General features: G+C 40.7%; 1 protein-coding gene across 2 annotated transcripts in view; it reads left to right on the forward strand.

Moving 5' to 3' along the window:
- LOC132598565 (leucine-rich repeat receptor protein kinase HPCA1-like) overlaps positions 1–22,973 on the forward strand; it is a 31,028-nt gene that overhangs the window by 5,731 nt on the left and 2,324 nt on the right. The window contains exons 4-16 of one of the 2 annotated variants that reach the window (XM_060311515.1): positions 18,893–18,967; positions 19,069–19,140; positions 19,958–20,119; positions 20,194–20,268; positions 20,481–20,552; positions 20,663–20,734; positions 20,829–20,897; positions 21,053–21,127; positions 21,272–21,343; positions 21,521–21,655; positions 21,765–22,234; positions 22,568–22,723; positions 22,803–22,939. In XM_060311515.1, coding sequence (XP_060167498.1) covers positions 18,893–18,967; positions 19,069–19,140; positions 19,958–20,119; positions 20,194–20,268; positions 20,481–20,552; positions 20,663–20,734; positions 20,829–20,897; positions 21,053–21,127; positions 21,272–21,343; positions 21,521–21,655; positions 21,765–22,234; positions 22,568–22,723; positions 22,803–22,939 — 1,642 coding nt within the window. The remainder of the gene's footprint in view (positions 1–18,892; positions 18,968–19,068; positions 19,141–19,957; positions 20,120–20,193; positions 20,269–20,480; positions 20,553–20,662; positions 20,735–20,828; positions 20,898–21,052; positions 21,128–21,271; positions 21,344–21,520; positions 21,656–21,764; positions 22,235–22,567; positions 22,724–22,802; positions 22,940–22,973) is intronic. The other variant, XM_060311516.1, reaches the window with a different exon arrangement.

Below are 22,973 nucleotides of genomic sequence, written 5' to 3' on the forward strand. Positions count from 1 at the left end.
CTTATTTCCATAATTTCTACTCATTTCCACATACCACAACATAAACAAACCTTCATAACATAAGAAAAAGGAATTGATTCTTACCTTTTTCTACAAACTTCTTCACTTGAACAAGTTGTCAACTTGAAGAAATAAGTGCTCCTTCTTCCAAAACAATTACACCAAGTTGTAGAGGACACTTAATTTAGTAGGAATTCAACAAGAAAATAATTTTAGAGGCAAGATTTTGAGGGGTGATTTTTCTATGGGCAAACCCGAAATGCCCTCTTTTTGTTCTTGTTTTTCTCTTGTTTTTTCCTCCTATTCTTTCTCTTGAAAGTTCTATGGAATTTGGATGATTAAGTGGTCTTTTATTCATTGACCACATGACTTAATTCCATGGGCTTGGATCCTTTTTATGGACCATGGCCGAATGGCTCCTCACTTGGGCCTGAATTTTTTTTTTTTCATTTTTTTGGGCTAACTCGGTTGGTCCCGAGTTGGGCCTAGCCCACTGACCTTTCGACCTTAAAACGTTCATATCTCCTTGTACCGACGTCACCTGGGAACCCACGACCTATGGATGGAAAGCTAATTCAATTATCTACAACTTCTATTTCAAGGTATTTTCGAAATTCCAAACTTACAATACAGTTTTTGCCCCCCAAAGTCAGGTCACCCGAAAACGTTTTCTTAAAAATATTCGTTTGGAGGGTTTCCACTTTGATTTGGTCCAAAGGTACTTCATGAGTTGTGTTTAACTTTACATATGTGATTCATATGACTTTTCAGATGTTCCAAAAAAAATCTCGGTATGTGGGCCCCACCCCAGCAGATGCTCCGAGGTTCAAAAATACGGGATATAACATCCTCCCCCCCTTTAGAACATTCGTCCTCGAATGTTAAATTAATCTCATAGGGTTTGAAAATACTTTGGGGGAGTTCATGTTTACAGACATCACATATGACACACGATTGATATTGGAATAAATTAAAGCAGGGATTTAAGGTTACCTGTGGGTATAGAGAATAAATGAGGATATTTCTTCTTCATTTCCTCTTCGGCCTCCCATGTCATTTCCTCCCTATTATCGTTCCGCCACAGTACCTTAACAGAGGCTACATCTTTAATCCGAAGCCTCCTTACCTGACGATCCAAAATAGATACGGGCTGCTCCTCGTACGATAGTTGCTCCGTCACCTGAATATCATCAGCAGGAAATATTCTAGAAGGGTCACTGACGCATTTACGAAGCATAGAGACATGAAATACCGGATGTACCGCTTCCAAATCAGATGGAAAATCTAGCTCATATGCGACATTTCCAGTTTTTCGAACAATCTGATAAGGCCCAATATAACGTGGACTGAGCTTACCCTTTCTGCCGAACCGTATCACGCCTTTCATAGGCGATACCTTCAGGAATACCCAATCGCCTACCTGAAACTCCAACGGTCGACGCCGTTTATCCGTGTATGACTTCTGTCGACTCTGGGCTGCCAACAGTCGCTCCCGAATAAGTTTTACCTTGTCCACGGCCTGCTGGACCATATCTGGGCCAATCAACTCTGACTCGCCAATATCAAACCAGCCAATCGGCGATCTGCATTTCCTGCCATATAGAGCCTCGTACGGAGCCATCTGGATGCTGGAATGGTAACTGTTATTATATGCAAACTCAATCAATGGCAAGTGATCATCCCAGCTGCCTCTGAAATCAATAACGCAGGCCCGCAACATATCCCCCAGCGTCTGTATAGTGCGCTCGGCCTGTCCGTCGCTCTGAGGATGAAAGGCCGTGCTCAGACTCACCTGAGTCCCTAGACCCTCCTGAAACGACCTCCAGAAACGCGCCGTAAACTGGGCGCCTCTGTCAGAAATAATAGATATAGGAACTCCGTGAAGCTTCACAATATCTCTAATATAGAGCCTGGCATAATCCTCGGCGGAATAAGTAGTCCTGACGGGAAGAAAATGGGCTGATTTCGTCAGCCTATCAACAACGACCCAGATGGAATCATACTTCCGTGGAGTGCGAGGCAAACCTGTAATGAAGTCCATATTAATAACCTCCCACTTCCAAGTCGGGATTTCCATCTCCTGCAACAGTCCACCCGGCTTCTGATGCTCAATCTTGACCTGCTGACAATTAAGGCACTGGGCGACGAACTCTGCAATATCCCGCTTCATGCCGTCCCACCAGTATAAGCATCGGAGATCATGGTACATCTTCGTAGACCCAGGATGGACCGAATAGCGAGCATAATGTGCCTCGCTCATAACCTGCTGCCGAAGGCCCGCAATATCAGGTACACACAACCTGCCTCTGTATAACAAAGTACCGTCCGGTGAAAACTCGAACGGAGTCCTCTCCTTATCATAGGCTGTGTCCCTGTACTGAGCTAAGACAGGATCTTCGTATTGACGCCGCTTAATATCGTCCCTGAGGGATGACTCAGAAATCCGTGTATCTCCAGAATCGGCCAGACGAACCCCGAGACTAGCCAACTGCTGAATATCACGGGCTATCTCTCTCCTGTCTGGCTGTAAATCGGCCAAACTGCCCATAGACTTCCGACTGAGCGCATCGGCAACAACATTAGCCTTACCCGGATGATACAGAATATCCACGTCATAATCTTTCAGAAGCTCCAGCCACCTCCGCTGTCGCAAATTAAGCTCTCTCTGCCTGAAAATATACTGGAGACTCTTATGATCAGTATAGATATCCACATGAATGCCATATAAATAGTGTCTCCATATCTTCAGAGCATGAATTACCGCTACGAGCTCCAGATCGTGGGTAGGATAATTCTTCTCATGCTGCTTGAGCTGCCGGGAAGCATACGCTATAACTCTGCCATGCTGCATCAATACACAGCCCAACCCCATGCCAGAAGCGTCACAATAAATAACATACCCGTCCGGTCCCTCTGGAAGAGTCAGAACTGGGGCTGTAGTCAGCTTCTCCTTCAGCAACTGGAAGCTCCGTTCACAAGCGTCAGACCACAGGAACTTAGCTCCCTTCTGAGTCAGCCTTGTCAAAGGCGCTGAAATCGAAGCAAACTTCTCCACAAATCTCCTGTAATAGCCTGCTAACCCCAGGAAACTGCGTACCTCTGTGGGCATCGTAGGTCTGGGCCAATTCTTCACGGCCTCAATCTTCTGTGTGTCCACCCGGACACCATCAGCTGCAATAACATGCCCCAAGAAAGCCACTGAAGACAGCCAGAATTCACACTTAGAAAATTTCGCATATAATTTCTGATGCCGGAGTACCCCTAATACCGATCTCAGATGATCTGCGTGCTCCGCCTCAGACCGGGAATAAACCAGGATATCATCAATGAATACAATTACAAACATATCCAAGAATGGCCTGAATACCCGGTTCATCAAATCCATGAATACTGCGGGGGCATTAGTAAGCCCAAAAGACATAACCCTGAACTCGTAATGCCCATATCGGGTCCGGAAAGCTGTCTTAGGGATATCGGCCTCTCGTACTCGCACCTGGTGGTAACCGGATCGAAGATCTATCTTCGAAAAACACTTAGCGCCCTGCAGCTGATCAAACAAATCATCAATCCTGGGGAAGGGGTATTTATTCTTTATAGTTACCTTATTCAGCTGCCGATAATCAATACACATACGCAGCGACCCGTCCTTCTTACGCACAAATAATACCGGGGCTCCCGAAGGCGAAGTACTGGGCCTGATGAAGCCCTTATCCAACAAATCTTTCAGCTGCTCCTTCAACTCCTTTAATTCTGCAGGCGCCATTCTATACGGAGGAATAGAGATAGGCTGAGTGTCTGGGAGTAAATCAATAGAGAAATCTATCTCCCGCTCTGGAGGAAGACCTGGAAGCTCGTCGGGGAAAACATCTGGAAACTCATTAACCACGGGGACTGACTGAAGTGTCGGCGTCTCTGCGTCCAAGTCTTGCACCCGTACCAGATGATAGATATAACCCTTTCTAATCATTTTCTTTGCCTTAAGGTATGAAATAAACTTACCTTTCGGCGATGCTGTATTTCCAGCCCAATCTAAAACTGGCTCCCCGGGAAACTGGAAGCGAACCACCTTATTCTGGCAGTCAACATTAGCATAACAGGAAGCTAGCCAGTCCATACCCATAATAACATCAAATTCAGTCATATCTAACTCTACCAGATCTGCCTTAGTATCACGGCCACATACAATCACAGAACAGTCTTTATAAACCTGTTTCACTACAATAAAGTCCCCTATCGGTGTGGCTACCTCAAATGGCTCTATAGGTTCAGACATAATACCAATTTTACCGGCAACAAGAGGTGAAATATATGATAAAGTTGAACCTGGATCAATTAATGCATACACAGACCGAGAGAAGACCAATAAAGTACCTGTAACGACATTAGGAGATGCCTCCTGATCCTGGCGGCTGGCCAAAGCATAAATACGGTTCGAAGGACCGCTAATACCAGAAGCTCCACCACGGCCTCTGCCGCGACCCGCTGGTGCCGAAATACCCTGCCCCGTAGGGCGCATAGCCACTGACGAAGATGAAGACCCAGCGGCTGATCCGGTAGGCTGCGCTGCACCACCCGAACTACCCTTATACGGGCAATCTCTCACAGAATGGCCCTGACGGCCACAAGAAAAGCATGCACCGGTGGCTCTGTAGCACTCTCCCGTATGGTATCTGCCGCAAAAAGAACACTGAACCCTGGGTGGCCTCATCTGACCAGAACCCCTATCTGTCCGCGAACCTGAAGCCCTGGAGCTCTGGCCTGCTCCTGAATACCCTGGGCTATCGAATCTGCGACTTGCAGGCTGGGGAGGCGCGCTCTGCGCCGGCTGAGATGAAAATCTGCTAGGCTGCTGCGGCTGTTGGGGCTGTCTGCCCCGAAAGTCTCCAGATGACCTGGCCCTCTTGGGCTGTCTCCGATCCTGGCCCCTGTCAGGCTGGTGTCCTCCTCTGCCCCGATCCTCCATGCCCTGGGCATGGGCCTGGATACGGGCAATGTCCATACCGGGCTGAGCAGCCAATACTAAGCAGCTATCAACAAAATACCGATCCAGCCCCATAATATATCTATGCATCCGGTCCGCCATAGTAGCCACCACAGTAGGTGCATATCGGGCCAAGGAATCAAACTCCAAACTATAGTCCCGAATACTGCGGCCCTTCTGCCTCAATAATAAGAATCTATCAGATCTGGCTCGTCGCAACTCTGGGGGCAGAAAGTGTCCAAGAAATGCCTGAGAAAAATCGCCCCAAACTGCTGGAGGAGCACCGTCCCCCCTGGATAGCCCCCATGACTCGTACCAGTTTGCCGCCACATCATATAACCGGTACGAAGCTAACGCGACTGACTCTGTCTCGGAAGCATTAATCAAATCTAGAGTGCGTCGCATCTTCCTAATAAACTCCTCAGGATCCTCCTCGGGCTTTGTCCCGAAGAACTCTGGAGGGTTACAAGTCAAAAACTCACGGGCTCTCGAACTATCACGCCTGACTGCCCGATCACCTCCCAGTCCATGCCCCTGAACCTGCCCTGCCACAAGTCTAGTCAGCAACTGGACTGCCTCCCTCATAGACTGATCCTCAGTGCCTGGCCGTGGAGCTGGAGGCTCATGTACTGGAACTGCGGGAGCTGGCAGTGGAACCATCCCCCGATCTGCAGCTACGGCTGCCCCAATCTCCTCCACGAGTGGCGGTGTAGAAGAACCCTCTGTCTGGGGTAAAGTCTCCGGAGCAATATATACCTAGGCCCTGGTAGTCCTCTGGACCCGGCTAGTCTCTCATACGGCAACTGACTTGGCCTTTTGGGCCGCTGTCGCCTTTTTTGGAGGCATATCTGCAAATATAGCCACTCGTTAGGAAGGGGTCATCCTGATAACACAGCTCTATCGCACGATCTAAGACAGAAAGAAGGGTAGTATCCTAAATGCCCTGTAGCCTCCTGTTTATAGGTGTGGTGCACAACACACCGATAAACAAGACTCTACTGGACACGGTCTGTGGACATTCCGAGGACGAACCGCTCTGATACCACTTTTGTCACGACCCAACCCCGTGGGCCGCGACCAGTGCCCGAGCTGGGCACCTATACGTACCCGATACCCCAAATTAGCATATTAACAGAATAATAATATAATAATAATAATATTAGTGGTCGCTACAGAACTTAGCAGAAAAGCAGACTTGGCACACATAGGCCGATAAAGCCATCACAGAACAGAATATCCCAAACATATGTACAGAACCCACACAGATGTATCCACAGACCTCTACAGAACATATCATAATCATAAGACGGGACAGGGCCCCGTCATACCCTGAACAAAGTACATATCCAGATAGCAGTGACAGACTGTACCAAAAGATGGGCTCTGTAGAAGAGAGCGCCCCAAATAGCAGAAATAGGATCCTAAACGTGTGGATCAGCGAACCTGTCGTCAGTACCTGCGCGGCATGAAAACGCAGCCCCCGAAGAAAGGGGGTCAGTACGAAATATGTACTGAATATATAAAGCGGAATCACAGAAGTCAAATCATAATGGTTACAGAAAATGAGTACAGAATCCAGAGTGTCAAATGCATATTTCCAAAACAGACAGAATGCGTACAGAAACATATGTCATATCATATCATATCCAGTCCCTGACAGGGGACTCGGCAGACAGAATGTGGCCACCCTCCCGACGCTGGTGCCACTATACAGAGGAATCAGAAAAAGGGGCGTGGCCCCGTATCATATAATGTCATATCAAAATGGCCATACAGATCAGATCAGAATAGGCGGACATGGCACATCATACTCCACAGACCCATGTACGCGTATACCTGCCCCCTCACACCGGGACGCGGCGAACAATGCAGAGAATTACGCTTGACAACATATCCTGGTCCGGGCTCAGTGTGGGAAACATTGGGACATCCACGAATGGAGTAGTGAGAGACCAATGCAATTTAAAAATATAATAAATGTTTTCAAAGACTCGATGAAGCGTATCAAAGACAAACAAATCCAATGGGGTCGGACGGAATCATAATAAATGTATTTCGGATATCATAATAAATTACAGAAGTATAACTTTCCCGAAGTCATTCCGAGTGTCAAAATAATTTATAATATTTAACAGAATATTTAAAATAATATTCGTTAAGCGATTAGTAGGGTAATTAAAACATTTCTTTCAAAAATCGCTTAAAAAGGAAGCTTTAACATATTAGGGGCAAAACCGTAAATAGCGGGCCCGCCTTGGGACAAACAAGGCGGCGGGCTCAAATTGTGCCCTCTAAGCATATAGTATCACCTAAAAAGGTTATACAAACATTCTATGATTTTCTGAATAATTTAGAGCAAAATTGCATAATTTCAGAAAAAGCGTATCAAAATGGTTCAATTCTACTGAAGGAAAAACTGAAATTTTGTCTTGCGGATTCCGAGGGCCAAGAGGTCCTTCGAGGCCCGGATCCGACCCTAACACACTAGGGGCATGCCAAGGGAAGAATTGGGGTTGCTTTACATACCTTTCGCGCTCCTTAAGCCTTTCCAAACTCACTTCCCGTTTCGTCGAAAAACTGCAATTGGTCAAGTTTACCAATTGTGAATTATTAATGCCATTATTTCAACTTTAAGCATATTTGGCTACCGAAATTTCGGCAGCACTTCCCCTATACATATGACACCCCGAGAATTCAACTCGGCTATAAATCATCAACAACAACCCAAACGACAACAACAATATCAACAATGAACATTAAAAACACAAATATCCTTCAACTAGTCATTTTTCTCACAAGTTGACATAATATTCAATTCAACCCAACTTTCAACTAAGATCAATAATTTCATATTCAACAACCATCATGATCATCACCATATAGTTCTAGAAACATTTCATATCGTTTTCCTTAAGATATACACTCGATATACATGATATACAATCTTCCGCCAAAATCATAACTTATGCAAAACATCAAATCTTTGGCATACAACTTCATAACAAGTTTCCAACTTCCAAATTCATCAACCATAATCATAATTCACATCTTAACAACTTCATTTCCATAATATCACAAAATTATTCTAAAGTGACATAATCATCTACATTCCAACTTCAACCAAAATTCATTCAACTTTCATTCCCAATATAATTTCCATCATAACCACAACTAGAATGCAACATAAAATTCAACTCATATATGTATACAACATATATACACCCATGGCTACATATATATATACATACCCACTTTGCAAACTTCCTTATTTCCATAATTTCTACTCATTTCCACATACCACAACATAAACAAACCTTCATAACATAAGAAAAAGGAATTGATTCTTACCTTTTTCTACAAACTTCTTCACTTGAACAAGTTGTCAACTTGAAGAAATAAGTGCTCCTTCTTCCAAAACAATTACACCAAGTTGTAGAGGACACTTAATTTAGTAGGAATTCAACAAGAAAATAATTTTAGAGGCAAGATTTTGAGGGGTGATTTTTCTATGGGCAAACCCGAAATGCCCTCTTTTTGTTCTTGTTTTTCTCTTGTTTTTTCCTCCTATTCTTTCTCTTGAAAGTTCTATGGAATTTGGATGATTAAGTGGTCTTTTATTCATTGACCACATGACTTAATTCCATGGGCTTGGATCCTTTTTATGGACCATGGCCGAATGGCTCCTCACTTGGGCCTGAATTTTTTTTTTCATTTTTTTGGGCCAACTCGGTTGGTCCCGAGTTGGGCCTAGCCCACTGACCTTTCGACCTTAAAACGTTCATATGTCCTTGTACCGACGTCACCTGGGAACCCACGACCTATGGATGGAAAGCTAATTCAATTATCTACAACTTCTATTTCAAGGTATTTTCGAAATTCCAAACTTACAATACAGTTTTTGCCCCCCAAAGTCAGGTCACCCGAAAACGTTTTCTTAAAAATATTCGTTTGGAGGGTTTCCACTTTGATTTGGTCCAAAGGTACTTCATGAGTTGTGTTTAACTTTACATATGTGATTCATATGACTTTTCAGATGTTCCAAAAAAAATCTCGGTATGTGGGCCCCACCCCAGCAGATGCTCCGAGGTTCAAAAATACGGGATATAACATCCTCCCTATTTATAGGGATGAAATGAACCTATTGATGTCATTTGTGACTCAAGCAAGCACTTGACAATTTGTCAAATACAAGGAAGATGTTTTCTTCCTTAAAACAAGGAATATGTTTTCTTCCTCAAAACAAGGGAAATGTTTTCTTCCTTGTTTTCTTCCTTAAATGGGGGAGATGTTTCGTTCCTCAAATTATGGGATGGACCCAACAAATCTCCCCCTCCAGTCCCATACACCTGAAGGAGGGTACACTGGCTTTTAGTTTGAGTGTATGTCGACAAGTTCTTTGCACAATTCGAACTTGTCTCTCGGTACCACCTTGGTCAGCATGTCTGATGGATTCTCCTTTGTGTTGATCTTCACTAGTCTCAACAGTTGTTGATCAATCGTCTCGCGTATCTAGTGATACCGAACATCAATATGTTTTGTACGGGAATGGTACATGGAGTTCTTGCTCAAGTCTAGAGCACTCTGACTGTCACAATGTATCTTGTACTCTTTCTGCTGGATCCCAAGTTCTTGGAGATAGCGCTTTAGCCACAACATTTCTTTACCAGCTTCAGCGGCAGCAATGTATTCTGCTTCTGTTGTAGATAAAGCGACACACTTCTGCAATCTTGATTGCCAAGAAACAGCTCCCCCTGCAAAAGTGTAGATATATCCTGAAGTAGATTTTCTACTATCAATATCTCCGGCCATATCAGCATCTGTATAGCCTTCCAAGACTGGATCAGCTCCTCCGTAGCAAAGACATAACTTCGTGGTACCCTTCAAGTATCTGAGAATCCATTTGACTGCCTCCCAATGCTCCTTCTCGGGGTTAGAGAGAAAACGACTCACTGTACCCACTGCATGAGCGATATCTGGCCGTGTGCATACCATGACATACATCAGACTTCCAATTGCTGAAGAATAGGGTACCGCTGACATCTCCCCGATCTCTTCCTTGGATGTGGGACATGTTCTTTTGCTCAACTTGAAGTGATTCGCAAGTGGAACACTAACTGGTTTGGTATTATTCATGTTGAATCTCTCAAGTACCCGATCAATGTACTTCTCTTGAGATAGCCATAACTTGCGATTCTTCCTGTCTCGAGTGATCTGCATCCCAAGAATCTGTTGAGCCGGTCCTAAGTCTTTCATATCAAAATACTTAGAGAGTGTCATACTCCATTTTAACCGGGTTAAATTAGAAGTACGACATATTGGAGATTCCTGTTTTTTGTTTATTTTAAGGAGTCGCCACCTAATTATTTATGGTGAATTAGGACACCTGAAGTTTATTAAAGTTATGTTTAAAGTTAACTCTGTTTAAGGTCTGAGAAACTTAAGATTCTAGGTAAGGGTTCAATTAGTCTAAAAGGAAGGTATTAGGCATCCTTTAAGACCCATTAACAATGGTTAACCGTCCGGACTTATAATTAATTAGGCTAAGTGTAAGCATAGTATTATAAAAGAATGTAGTCTTGTAAATATGCCTAAAGTGGTGAATAGCCATGTAAGAATGCTTAAAAATAAGACTTGTAGAAAATAATAATTTGCATAAAAGAAAAATAAATTGAAGAAAAACACGGGATGATGTAATGTTTTAAACATGTTTGAAAATGACTCAAAAGGGGAGACATTAGCTGATTTTGTTTTAAAAGTAAAGATAAAATGGATTTTTTTTCTCAATGTACATGATTGATTCAAACTTGAAGAGTTGTTGATAAAGTATACATGAGTTCATACTTACATCTTAGTGGCATTTCAAAATTTTCTAAGATAATAAGAATAGGACGTACCCTTAATTCAAAATAGATGTTCGCGACTTCGCGTCTTTGAAGATCAATTGTGTAATATAAGTGAATACTATAAGTACTATAAACAATTTTAGAAATAGATAAAATAGATAAAAAGAAAACGAAACTGATGGAATTATTAATAGTTCTTCCTTAAGATGACTACTTATTGTTTCTACAACTACCCGTACTAATTCTCTATAACTAAAAGGCAAAAATAAAGTGTTAGTCATACAAGGTAAATGAGAAATACAACAAAAATAAGATAGAAGGAAGGAAGAGCAAATGGAACAGTCCATTTTTGGACTGCTGCTGCAGCCTATTTGTTATTGGGCTTCGGCCCAGAAAGTCCCTTTTTTTTTTTTTTTGTTGCTGTGGGCAGGCTGGACAAGAAGAGGTCATGTTGGGCTTTTAGCCCAACGCCAAATGTGGAAGAAAGCGAGTCACTCGGACTCGTATGCGGTAGTCATGCATAAAAACGAAAGAAAAGGATTAGTATATAATCGATGAATAAGATTAAACACGTAAAATATACATTCAAAACAAATCAGTAGATTATGTATATACTGTGTATATTTAGATATATCTCATGTATACACATTCATAAGGATGTATAGGCTAAAGTATACCAGTCATGCACGTACATATACATAATCGATGCAAGTATACCTAGCATATAAAGATGAATAAATACAGATATATAACATGCTTTATAAAGCTATAGGCAGCCAACAAAGCACAGTATAAGTTGCATAAAAGTGTAGAATATGAAAACAGATAGTGACAATAATGAGAAAACAATCTTATTCTAGTTGGTGAGAATCCATGGTCCAAGAATAACAATAAGGATTACATGGCATACAGAAAGAAGGAATGTTAATACGGGTTCAAATTATATAAGGGCAACATTTAGATGAAAAGAAAGAATAAGGAAAACATCTCGCAAATAATGGCATCCCAAAACAAAGCTCACTGCCGAACTGGAGACATATAGAGATAAACAGAATGGGCAGTAAGACTCCATACCAACAAACAGTTAGAGGGAAATAAGCACAGATCCAAAATCGTATCCAGGCAATCAAAAGCAACGAATAAAAATAGAGCAGTTTCAGCTTCCAACATAAATGATTCATGCATATACCAGATATATTCTCATACATACATCATAATATATACATGATGTTTCCTATTCATGTAGTAAGCAATTGCCAGTTTTCGTAGCTGTCGATAGTACCTAAACCAGTACTTCAGTTTACTTGTTTACAAAAGCCAACAGGCAGGACACAAGTCATTCTTTGCAATCGTGAATACAGGGGCAATAGCCACCAGATTTTAGAGGAACACAACCTATTCTCATGCCTATGTAAGATTTAACAACTTTTACCAAATTAAGGAATCACCACAGAAGGCAAACAGAATAGCAATCTGGGAATAATTCATAATACAAGGTTCCTAAAGGCAATCCAGAATGTGAAAACTTACAAATTTCATGCTTTCGTATAAGCAAACTGGCTACTAACAGCTCAAGACAAAGGATGCAGTACACATGGTCTAGGGATTACAGAGGGGAGATGTGTTTAGAGGCATTTGAAACTATATGCTTGATCTTATTCAATAGCATAAGGCTTGATTCATTGGAAATACAGCAAGAGTGTATCTGAGAATACATTTAGGCTATAAAGTAGAAAAAAAAGGATCAGACTCTATTCTAAACTAACCAATCACAAATATCAAAAAAAGAAACATCTAATGACCTTAAGAGATCACACGAACTATCATTTATTTCCTTGAACAGAAGGGTAAAGAGAAAACGACGAATGAACATATCGCAGTCTCTTGACTAAAAAAAAAATGAAGGCTGGAAAGATTCAAATAAACAACAAAGTAGAGATTAAAGAAAAAAAATGTTTTGGAAAGATGCTCATTTGTTCGTTTGTAAATAGAAAAGTAAAGCAAAGTAGAGCATTTATCAAAGTAAAGCATTTCTCATTCGATCATACGACAACGGACAAAGAGAACAACAAAGTAAAGCATATTACTTAAGAGCATTCAATCGTGTCTTAAACTGAACCAAAACATGATGAAGGCAAACAGTATATGATTGAACAGACTCTGAACTTTATTGCACATCATTGATCGCAATCTTACCAGACACAACTGAATTAAAGTTTTAGATTTGATAAACTCAGGACTAATTAGTTTTAATCACTTAAGTCACATTTCAGACCAGAGAAGGTCACAACTTGACAAGACAATTCAAAACACTGATATAATACAAATCTGTGTAACTAACAGGTTGCCAACCTAAAGCTAACTCATAACTTAATCAAGAATACAAACAAATTAAAACTCTACATGACTAATCTTCCAAGTGCACATAAGCTAAATGACTACAGAATCAGATAAGACAAGACTAAGTGAAAGTCGACTCATACATGAACCTGTGATTGTTATTAACTACCAAAATGAAAAACTGATTAACAGGGGCACACATAATGTTGTTCAGTTATTAAACAACAATCAAACCCACTAAGACAACGAACATATTGGGACGCACAGGCACTTATTAAACTACTTAAAGAAGGATTGTTTACCTTTTGTTGGTGCAGTGAATTGGGGCGTCGACGGCGTCGAATCTACTCTCTCGTTATGAATAGACCCGAACCTTGAGCCAAATGAATTCGAATGAAAGTATTGAGGATTTTTGCGAACTAAAGTTTCGTATTCTTTCTTTTTCGATGAATCGAATCAGATACCAAAAGTAGAGAGTAGGGATTCATCTCCTTTTTTTTTTCTTTCCAAAATCAGTCCCCCCACGGCTAAAGTTCACCGGAAAGGAAACAAGTTTTGAAAATAGTTGGGTATTTTTGGGAAACGCTGAAAAATTCCTTATCAAACAGTATGAAATTAGGAGTAAGTTACAGACCCAAAATTCCCTTTTCCAACAAAAAATGTTCTTCTGTTTTAAAGGGGGTTAAAGACCAGATGAAAAAAAATCAAACTTTGTCACAAAAACCTGTCCACCAAAATTGAAAAGATCCCCCCAGATTTATAGAGTTTCGTTTGGTTTTAAGAAAAGAGAGAGAGGAGCGGGGACAGAGAAGGATGGAGGGGACAGAGGCGTGTGGGGGACAAGGGAGAGTGGGGAGGAGCGTGAGGAGGGAGATGAAGTGGTAGGGTGTGCGTCGGCTGAAGAAGGAAAGGAGAAAGAGAGAAAGAGGGGGGCGACTAGGGTTAGGTGAAGAAGAGAAGGAAAAAGGGAAATGAAAGAGGAAGAGAGGTTAGGGGTTTTAATTGTAGTGGGCCGCCGGGTAGAATTAGGTAATGGGTTGGGTAGGGAAATAATGTGGGCTGAATTGTTTTGGGTAGGGAATAATGTGGGTTGGCTGAATTAATTAGAGTATGGGCTGATAATTTGGGCCATTTATTTGGCTGAAATTGTTAACCCTTCGTCCTCTATTTTAATTATTCTTGGGCTTCTAATTTAACAACTAGTACAATATATACTATATGAAGACAATTAATAATTAATATGTGAAAGATAAGGATTTAACAAAGTGTTGTTCTGTAATTAATTTAACGAGTCCAAACCCGAAAAGATGAAATGATGACGAATCATTTAAATTTTGTGGTAAAGTAATGCTCGTAATGTTGAAAATAACAGTAGCGATATTAATAGTAGTAGCAATAAAAAATAAAAAATAGTGAAAATAAAGTATTTAGCTCGTCAGTAAATTTAGAAGCCCGAGTAAATAAATTGAAATAAAGGAGGGACAAAATTGGGTGTCAACAGAGAGTTCTTTCTCCAGTTGGTTTATCTTCATTTGATCTTTCCCAACGATCAACATGTCGTCTACATATAGTAGAAGAGCAATGAAGGTACCGTCTGGAAGTCTCTTGATGTATACACACTCATCCGCAGTAGTCTTCTTGTAGCCTTGACTCTTCATGCATGAGTCAAACTTCTTATTCCACTGCCTTGGTGCCTGCTTCAAACCATACAAGGTTTTAGATAGCTTGCACACGAGATTATCACTTGAAACCTCAAAACCTTCTGGCTGCTGCATATAGATTTCTTCTTTCAAATCTCCGTGAAGAAATGCTGTCTTCACATCTATCTGTTCAAGCTCCAAGTTCATACTTGCTGCTAAGCCAAGTATAACTCGGATTGAGGTCATCTTGACAATTGGTGCAAATATCTCATCAAAGTCAATTCCTTTCTTCTGCTGGAACCCTTTGACAACCAACCGAGCTTTGTGTTTCACCACTTGTCCGCTTGCATCCTTCTTTAACTTGAACACCCATTTGTTTCTCAGTGCCTTCTTCCCTTTAGGAAGTTCTACGATCTCATAAGTTTGATTTTTATGTAGAGATTCTAACTCATCCTGCATTGCTATCAGCCATTTTTCTTTATCCTTATGAGACATAACTTCTTGAAAACTCTCCGGTTCTCCATCTTCAGTAAGCAAAATGATGAGTACCTTTTTTATGGTATATGGCCTCGTTCAGATCTACGAGCAGTTGGAACCATCTGAGAAGAACTACCATCATCTGTGTCGTGTGATGGTTCTGGTGAGGTGGGTTGTGGCTCCCCTTGCTCAGCACTCTCTTCTGTCTCCTCATCTTCTTCTGCTTCTGAGTTTTCTTCTGGCACTTCGTCATTATTTCTCAAGAACAATTCTGGTGCTTCATTTGAAACTTGAGCACCCTCATTTGACTTCTGAGACATCGTGGATTTTTCAATGTCTTCTATTGTCAAATTTTCGTGAAACACAACGTCCCTGCTTCTGATCACTTTTTTTCTCCTTAGGATCCCATAACCTGTATCCAAACTCTTCATTTCCGTAGCTAATGAAAATGCATGGGATAGTTCTCGCATCAAGCTTCTGTCTGAGCTCTTTGGATACATGTGCATATGATGAACACCCAAATACTCTAAGATGTGAGTATTTAGGATCCTTACCTGTCCATAGCCTCTCTGGAACTTCAAAGTTGAGTGGTACTGAAGGTGATCGGTTGATGAGACAACATGCGGTATTGACTGCTTCTCCCCAAAATGGCTTTGGAAGTTTAGCCATGTTCAGCATGCTCCGGACACGCTCCATGATAGTCCGGTTCATTCTTTCAGCAACGCCATTGTGCTAAGGGGTGCGTGGTACTGACTTCTCATGTCGAATGTCATATGCTCTGCAATATGCATCGAACGCCTTGGAAGTATACTCGCCTCCATTATCAGATCGGAGACATTTCAGCTTCTTTCCTGTTTCACGTTCCACCAAGACGTGAAATGACTTGAAGCACTCGAACACCTGGTCCTTCGTCTTCAGGAAATACACCCACACTTTCCGAGAAACATCATCGATAAAAGTCAGAAAATATCTTCTTCCACCGAGTGATTCAACCTCCATAGGACCGGAGACATCAGAGTGTACCAAACTTAACAACTCTGATCTTTTTGTTGAAGTGAAATTAAATGACACTTTGTGTAGCTTACCGAATAGACAATGATTACAAGGACACAGTGCAGCGTTCTTGTCAACATTTATAAGATTCTTCTTCATCAAGGTAGTCAACCCTTTCTCGCTCATGTGGCCGAGTCTCTGGTGCCATAAATCCTGAGAAGCCTCCTCTGCAATATTGAGGTTGTCTGTACAAATTCTCAAATGCGTTTTGTACAATGTGCCATAAACATGTCCTCGAGCGATTGTCAAAACGCCCTTTGACATTTTTCATGTGTCTCTCTAAAATGGTTTTCATACCCTTGTTTGTCAAGAGATACCACTGACAGGAGATTGAGCCGAAGATCTGGCACATGTCTGACATCCTTCAAAGTGATTGTGCTCCCGGTACCTATCTTTATTTGTACATCACCAATTCCGGCTATTCCAGAGGAACTGGAATTACCCATCTTCACCGCTCCAAAGTCTCCAGCTTTGTATGTTGTGCAGTAGTGCCTGTGGGGAGTTACGTGGTAGGATGCTGCAGTATCTACCACCCATTCCGTGTCTTCTCTTGAGACGTGAAAACATGTCTCATCATGGGTAGTACAGTACGCTACATCACCTGAGATTGTGATGAGCGCTTTACCACCCTTGTTCTTCGGTTGAGAACTGCTCTTGTCTTGCTCCTCTAGCCATTTGTAGCAATTCTTCTTCATGTGACCCTCTATACCGCAATGGTGGCAGGTATAAGAAGGTTTCCGGCCATCCGATGATCTCCCCCGACTTTTGCCTCTACTTTGCCATTTTCCTCTACTGTTTCTTTGTTATTTTCCTTGTGATCTTTCTCGATTCTCCGTCACAAGGGCATGAGTCTGATCTGTGCTCATATCTTTCCTTCTTGCCTCTTCATTGAACAATGCATCCTTGACCACAGACATGGTAAGTTTGCCATCTGGGGCTGAGTTGCTGAGAGTAACAACTAGTGTTTCCCAACTATCAGGAAGGGAACTAAGAAGTAGTAGAGATTGCATTTCGTCTCCAAGTGGCATTTCTACACAAGATAATAGATTTACTAGACTCTGGAACTCACTGGTATGTTCGGCAACAGAAGTTCCACTTTTGAGCTTCATATTGACAAGGCGTCTCATCAGAAGGGTCTTGTTCCTAGCGGTCTTGGCCTGATACATGTCTTCCAACTTCTTCCAAAGGGCATAAGCATCGATTTCTTGTGCAACGTGGTGGAAGACACTAGGGTCAATCCATTGTCGGATTTGACCAATAGTTTTTCTATTAATTTTCTTCAACTCTATTGACTTGGGCGGGTCAGGATTAATACCCTTCAGCTCTATTGGATCAAAGAAGTCTTCACAACTGAGGAAATCTTCCATCCGAGGTTTCCACAGCGTGTAGTTGGTAGCTGTGAGCATAATCATAGCTCCAAAAGATGAAGTTGACTCGTCAATGGTCATTTTCACCTTCTGAATAATTTTAAAAAAAATTGAGGGACCAAACTGCAATTTTTCAAAAATTACAAAACTGACCGGTGACGTGGCAGCTGATGCAGGAGCACCAAGGTAATTCTTTTCTGATGTGGAAGTTCAGACTATGCTGCAACCACAGAGCATACTCAGATAGAACCTTGGCTCTGATACCACTTGTTGGGAATAAAAATAGACCGCAAGAATAATATTTCCGGTATTAGTGATAAACGCGGAACACTAACTTATGGTTAAATCAACAAGAATAAAATGCAACAATAATGACACCAAGATTTTTTACGTGGAAACCCTTCTGAATAAGGGAAAAAACCACGACCAAGAAGAGCAGCTGATATCACTATAGCAAGGAATTTTACACCGTGTAGTAACGAGTACAAATACTCCTAAGACCACTACACCCTCAAAAGAAAAACTCTCTTTTGATTTTTCCCACCTCACTACAATATCACTCACACTCTATTTTTCTTCACAGACTAGTTTCTTACAGTCTATGGAATACCTCACTTTGCTCTCACTCAGATGTATTGCCTGAGATTTTGGTGTGTCTACAAATGATAGAAGGCTTCCCTATTTATAGGGATGAAATGAATCTATTGATGTCATTTGTGACTCAAGCAAGCACTTGACAATTTGTCAAATACAAGGAAGATGTTTTCTTCCTTAAAACAAGGAATATGTTTTCTTCCTCAAAACAAGGGAAATGTTTTCTTCCTTGTTTTCTTCCTTAAAATGAGGGAGATGTTTCCTTCCTCAAATTATGGGATGGACCCAACATAATTTGACCATTTTGTTTGTGTGCATGGCGACGTGTTTAGACGGATTGTTGTGAACAAAGTTTAACGACTTTGGTGCAATAAAATGATGAAAGTTGAGTAACCATCCGTGAAATTAACTCTGTTCTTGAAGCACCTGAAGCTTTCTACTTTTTGCATGAAATAAATTACTTGTGCTTCTTCATAGCTCATTCACCAATCCAATTTTCCCTCATGTGATCTGCTTGTGCTCCTGCATGCATGCACAAATATTCTTGACTCTTGAATGTATTTAGATTTTGTTCTGATTCTCTGGTTCCTTGTATAGGGATCTATCATACAACAAACGCTTGACAGGTTCACTCCCTCAATCAATTGGAAGTTTGAAGAGTTTAACAACTCTGTAAGGGAATTACATGATATAATGCTTAATTGTTGTTGATTCACCAGCCGATTTCTTTATCTCCTGTTTCTAGAGAGTAATTGCTCCTAGCTACGTTGCAGGATCCTCGTTGGTTGCGGGTTTTCTGGGCTGATACCGGAGACAGTTGGATCCCTTAGCCAGCTGCATTTTCTGTAAGGATATCAATTTCTTCTATTTTACAACTTTTTTACCAACTATATGGCATGTAATCAGTGTAAGTCTTATTTCTGTTGTTCATATGATTTCTTGAATTGAGAAAAAAATATTAGAATGCTGGAATATTAACATATTTGTGTGGGACTGACGCGTAGTTTTCGTTGAGTTGCTGGTATATTAACAATATCCATATTCCTACTGATATAGATGGATCCAAAAACTATGCCTGCCAGAGTTGATTACATGGTTTGGATTGTTTTGTTTCACAAATTGATCATTTGACTGATCTTCATCGCATAAAGTTGCTTATTACATGTCTATTATCTCAATGCTTAATGAACTCAAGATATTGAGAAATATGCAGTATTTGTTTTTAAAGCTAGAATATGCTGACATTTCAGTACATGGAACAATTTGTGATCTCAGATTGGCTATCTAATTCGGTTGTGGATGCTTACAATTTAGTTATCGCCTCTGTTTGTCAATTTCTGATGGTATTAAGGGGGAGCACCTGTACTTTTGCGAGTGACCACAGCTCTGTACGCTTGTTGTATATTTTGAAACAGATTGTCCATCAGCCTTTCAGAGTTGGAAAATATAAAGGGTTTCTTGTACTTTTTATTCTTATTTTTATTTTGCATAATATTGGCATGGAATGAGTTTAAATGGAGTAACATGATCAGTGAAGATTCATATAGTCAACCCCAATTTGTTTGGGACTTTGGCGTAGTTCATTGTTGTTATACTATATTGAAATCTTTCCTGTTTCTTCTACTGGGCTACATTTCTAAAACACTAATCTGAATCATGCAGGGCTTTGAATTGTAACAACTTTATTGGACCGATACCAGCTTCTATTGGTAATTTATCAAAACTATCTTGGCTGGACTTAGCTGATAATAGGCTCAGTGGGCCTCTTCCAGTCTCCCATGGAAGCAAACCTGGTCTAGACATGCTTGTTCACACAAAGCATTTGTGAGTAGTATTGTCCGTTCCTTAAGTAACATCTTCATCTCTCATTTTTATGTGATATACTACTTACCTCGCAGTCACCTGGGGAGAAATCAGTTCTCTGGTGAGATTCCAGATCAGCTATTCAGCTCAAATATGACTCTCATACATTTGTAAGTTCCACTGAACTGGAAGTGTATATGTTTTGTCGATTATTTTGATAGATCAACAATAGTGTGGCCTCTCTTTTTGAGCACTCCCTTTGCCATTTTTCTAAAACTTTCTTGTCTCTCAATCACCCCAACTATCTAAGTTCCTCTTTTTTGTAGCGTACTTCTTCCGTTTGGCTAATGGTTTCTTCTGTTTGTGTCTTGTAATTGCACAGGCTGCTTGAGCAAAACCTGCTTACTGGAAAGATACCCCCTACATTAGGACTTGTGCAGACTCTGGAAGTGGTGTAAGTATTTCCAAAATCCATCTTGCTTAAAGAATTCTAATAATGTGCCATCTTTCTTGCTTTACATTACCTGGGAAATCATATTAACTAGATATCCATGTACACTGTAGTCATCTTGACAGGAATTCATTAAATGGATTGATTCCATCAACCCTCAAAAATCTTACAAATTTGGGTGAACTGTGAGTAGACAAGCAGATGCTGATACAACCTTGCTATGATCTCTGTTTTTACGAGTGTGTGAACCCCACTATAAGTTCTCCATATCACTTGCAGGTTCTTATCAAACAATGAATTCACTGGCCCCTTGCCCAATCTTGCTGGCATGAATGTCCTCCACTACTTGTAAGTTCCTTGACGTACAATGCCTTGGGATACTTATGTTTCAATTGGAACTCAATTCTGCTAAGAAAATGCATCAATCTTGATGTTGTGATATTACAGACTATGTCTTTAGATTAGTTTAGTTTGCTTTTGTGTCCTATGGTCATGTTTTGCAGAGATATGAGCAATAATACATTTAGCTCTGCTGATTTTCCGCCGTGGTTATCAACTTTGCAGTCGTTGATGACTCTGTACCCATCTCTCTCTATCTTTCCTCTTTATCTCTTAGCATGCATATGTGTATCTGTCTCTGATTTCACGTGCCTCAGCAGAACTCACATGCATCTGAGCGTATATATTATCCTAATTGCACCTCATCAATTAAATGTTCACAGGGTAATGGAGAACACTCAACTTCAAGGAGAAATTCTGCCAAGCCTCTTCAGTCTTTTACAGTTGCAGACCGTGTGAGTATTCTTTTACTTTTAGGCCACGGTGCCTGTAATGCAACTATTCTCCTTTTTCGCTATGTGCTAGTCTTGTAACAAAGTTTCAAAAGGTAGTACAAAGTGACCTAGTATATGATTCTATCATTCTATATTTGCATTTCAAGTTTATGACGATGAGATGGTTCTTTATGACAGCCTCTTGAAGGGAAACAAGATTAATGGAACACTGGATATTGAATCCAGCTATAGCAACCAACTAAAGCAGATTGATTTGCAGAACAATTCCATTGAATCACTCACAGGAATACCTAAATATCCTTTTCAAATAATGTAAGTCCTCAAGCCACTTTTTCTCCACTTTAGCAACGAGAAAAGAAATACTGGATCATACCTGTTAGGATATTTGATAATCTCAGTTTTGTACTTGTTCACTTGGCAGACTTAAGGATAATCCAGTTTGTTATGAAGATGTATCAAAAAACTACTGTGGTGTTGCCCAAGTGAACCTTGAATATTCAACACCACCAGATAATTGCGACAAAACTCCATGCAGTTCTGATCAAATTCCTAGCCCTACCTGTAAATGTAGTTATCCGTACACAGGCAACCTATTTTTCAGAGTTCCTTCCAGTTCTGACTTGAGAAACACAAGCATTGAGTCACTTCAAAAGTCGATGATATCTTCTTTTAGCCAACATCAGGTGCAAGTAGATTCAGTTTCCTTGAGTAATCCGGAAAAGACAGATGTCTTTTTTGCGTTACGCCTGCAAGTTTTTCCACTCGGCCAAGATCATTTCAACCGTACAGGGATTACCACAATTGGATTTATACTTAGCAATCAGATTTTCGAACATCCTCCAGATTTTGGACCATTCTATTTCATTGGTGAAAGCTACAATTACTTCAAAGGTGATAGAACATTTCATTGATATGTAATTTAGTCTTTTGCACAAGTTTCATCTATCTATGGTCCATTATAAACAATTGTTTCTGATGAAAAGCTAATAACAAAGAGAAGTTGCTGTGCTCAAGTTCTCATATACGATGTGAGAGAAGGGACACATTTAGTTAAAACAAAGCCAAGTGTATGGATTAGCAAATTGTAAAGATATATGGTAGTACTATTATTTATTAGCTTGTTGAGGATCATGCTTGGGCACTGAGTGCAGTTAACTGATGACAATTAACTCTATTCTATACTTGTTACTAGAGATCTGACTTTACAGGTATTGTGCTTTACAGTTGGATCAAGAGGATCTCACAAGTCAATTTCTAAAGAAAATATAATCGGAGCAGTAGCTGGTGGATCTATCCTTTTAATTTTATCACTTATTATAGGAGTTTTAGTTTGCCAAAAGAAAAGAGCTCAAGAGGCTGTTAGAAAGAGCGACCCTTTTGGTGAGTTCTGTGACTGTTCTTTAGTGCTGCTTCTAACTTTTTATTCTGCTGATGGTTAACGGCTTTTTTATTTGTCCAGCTACATGGGATTCTATTAAAGACAGCGGCAGTGTTCCACAGTTAAAAGGTGTAAAATGTTACACATTTGAAGAGCTGAAAAAATACACCAATAACTTTTCAGAAAGCAATTACGTCGGATCTGGTGGTTATGGAAAGGTTGGCTATAATTGACTTTTGATAATACAATTTT

Source organism: Lycium barbarum, chromosome 6, assembly GCF_019175385.1.
Source record: "Lycium barbarum isolate Lr01 chromosome 6, ASM1917538v2, whole genome shotgun sequence".
Classification (NCBI taxonomy): Eukaryota; Viridiplantae; Streptophyta; class Magnoliopsida; order Solanales; family Solanaceae; genus Lycium; species Lycium barbarum.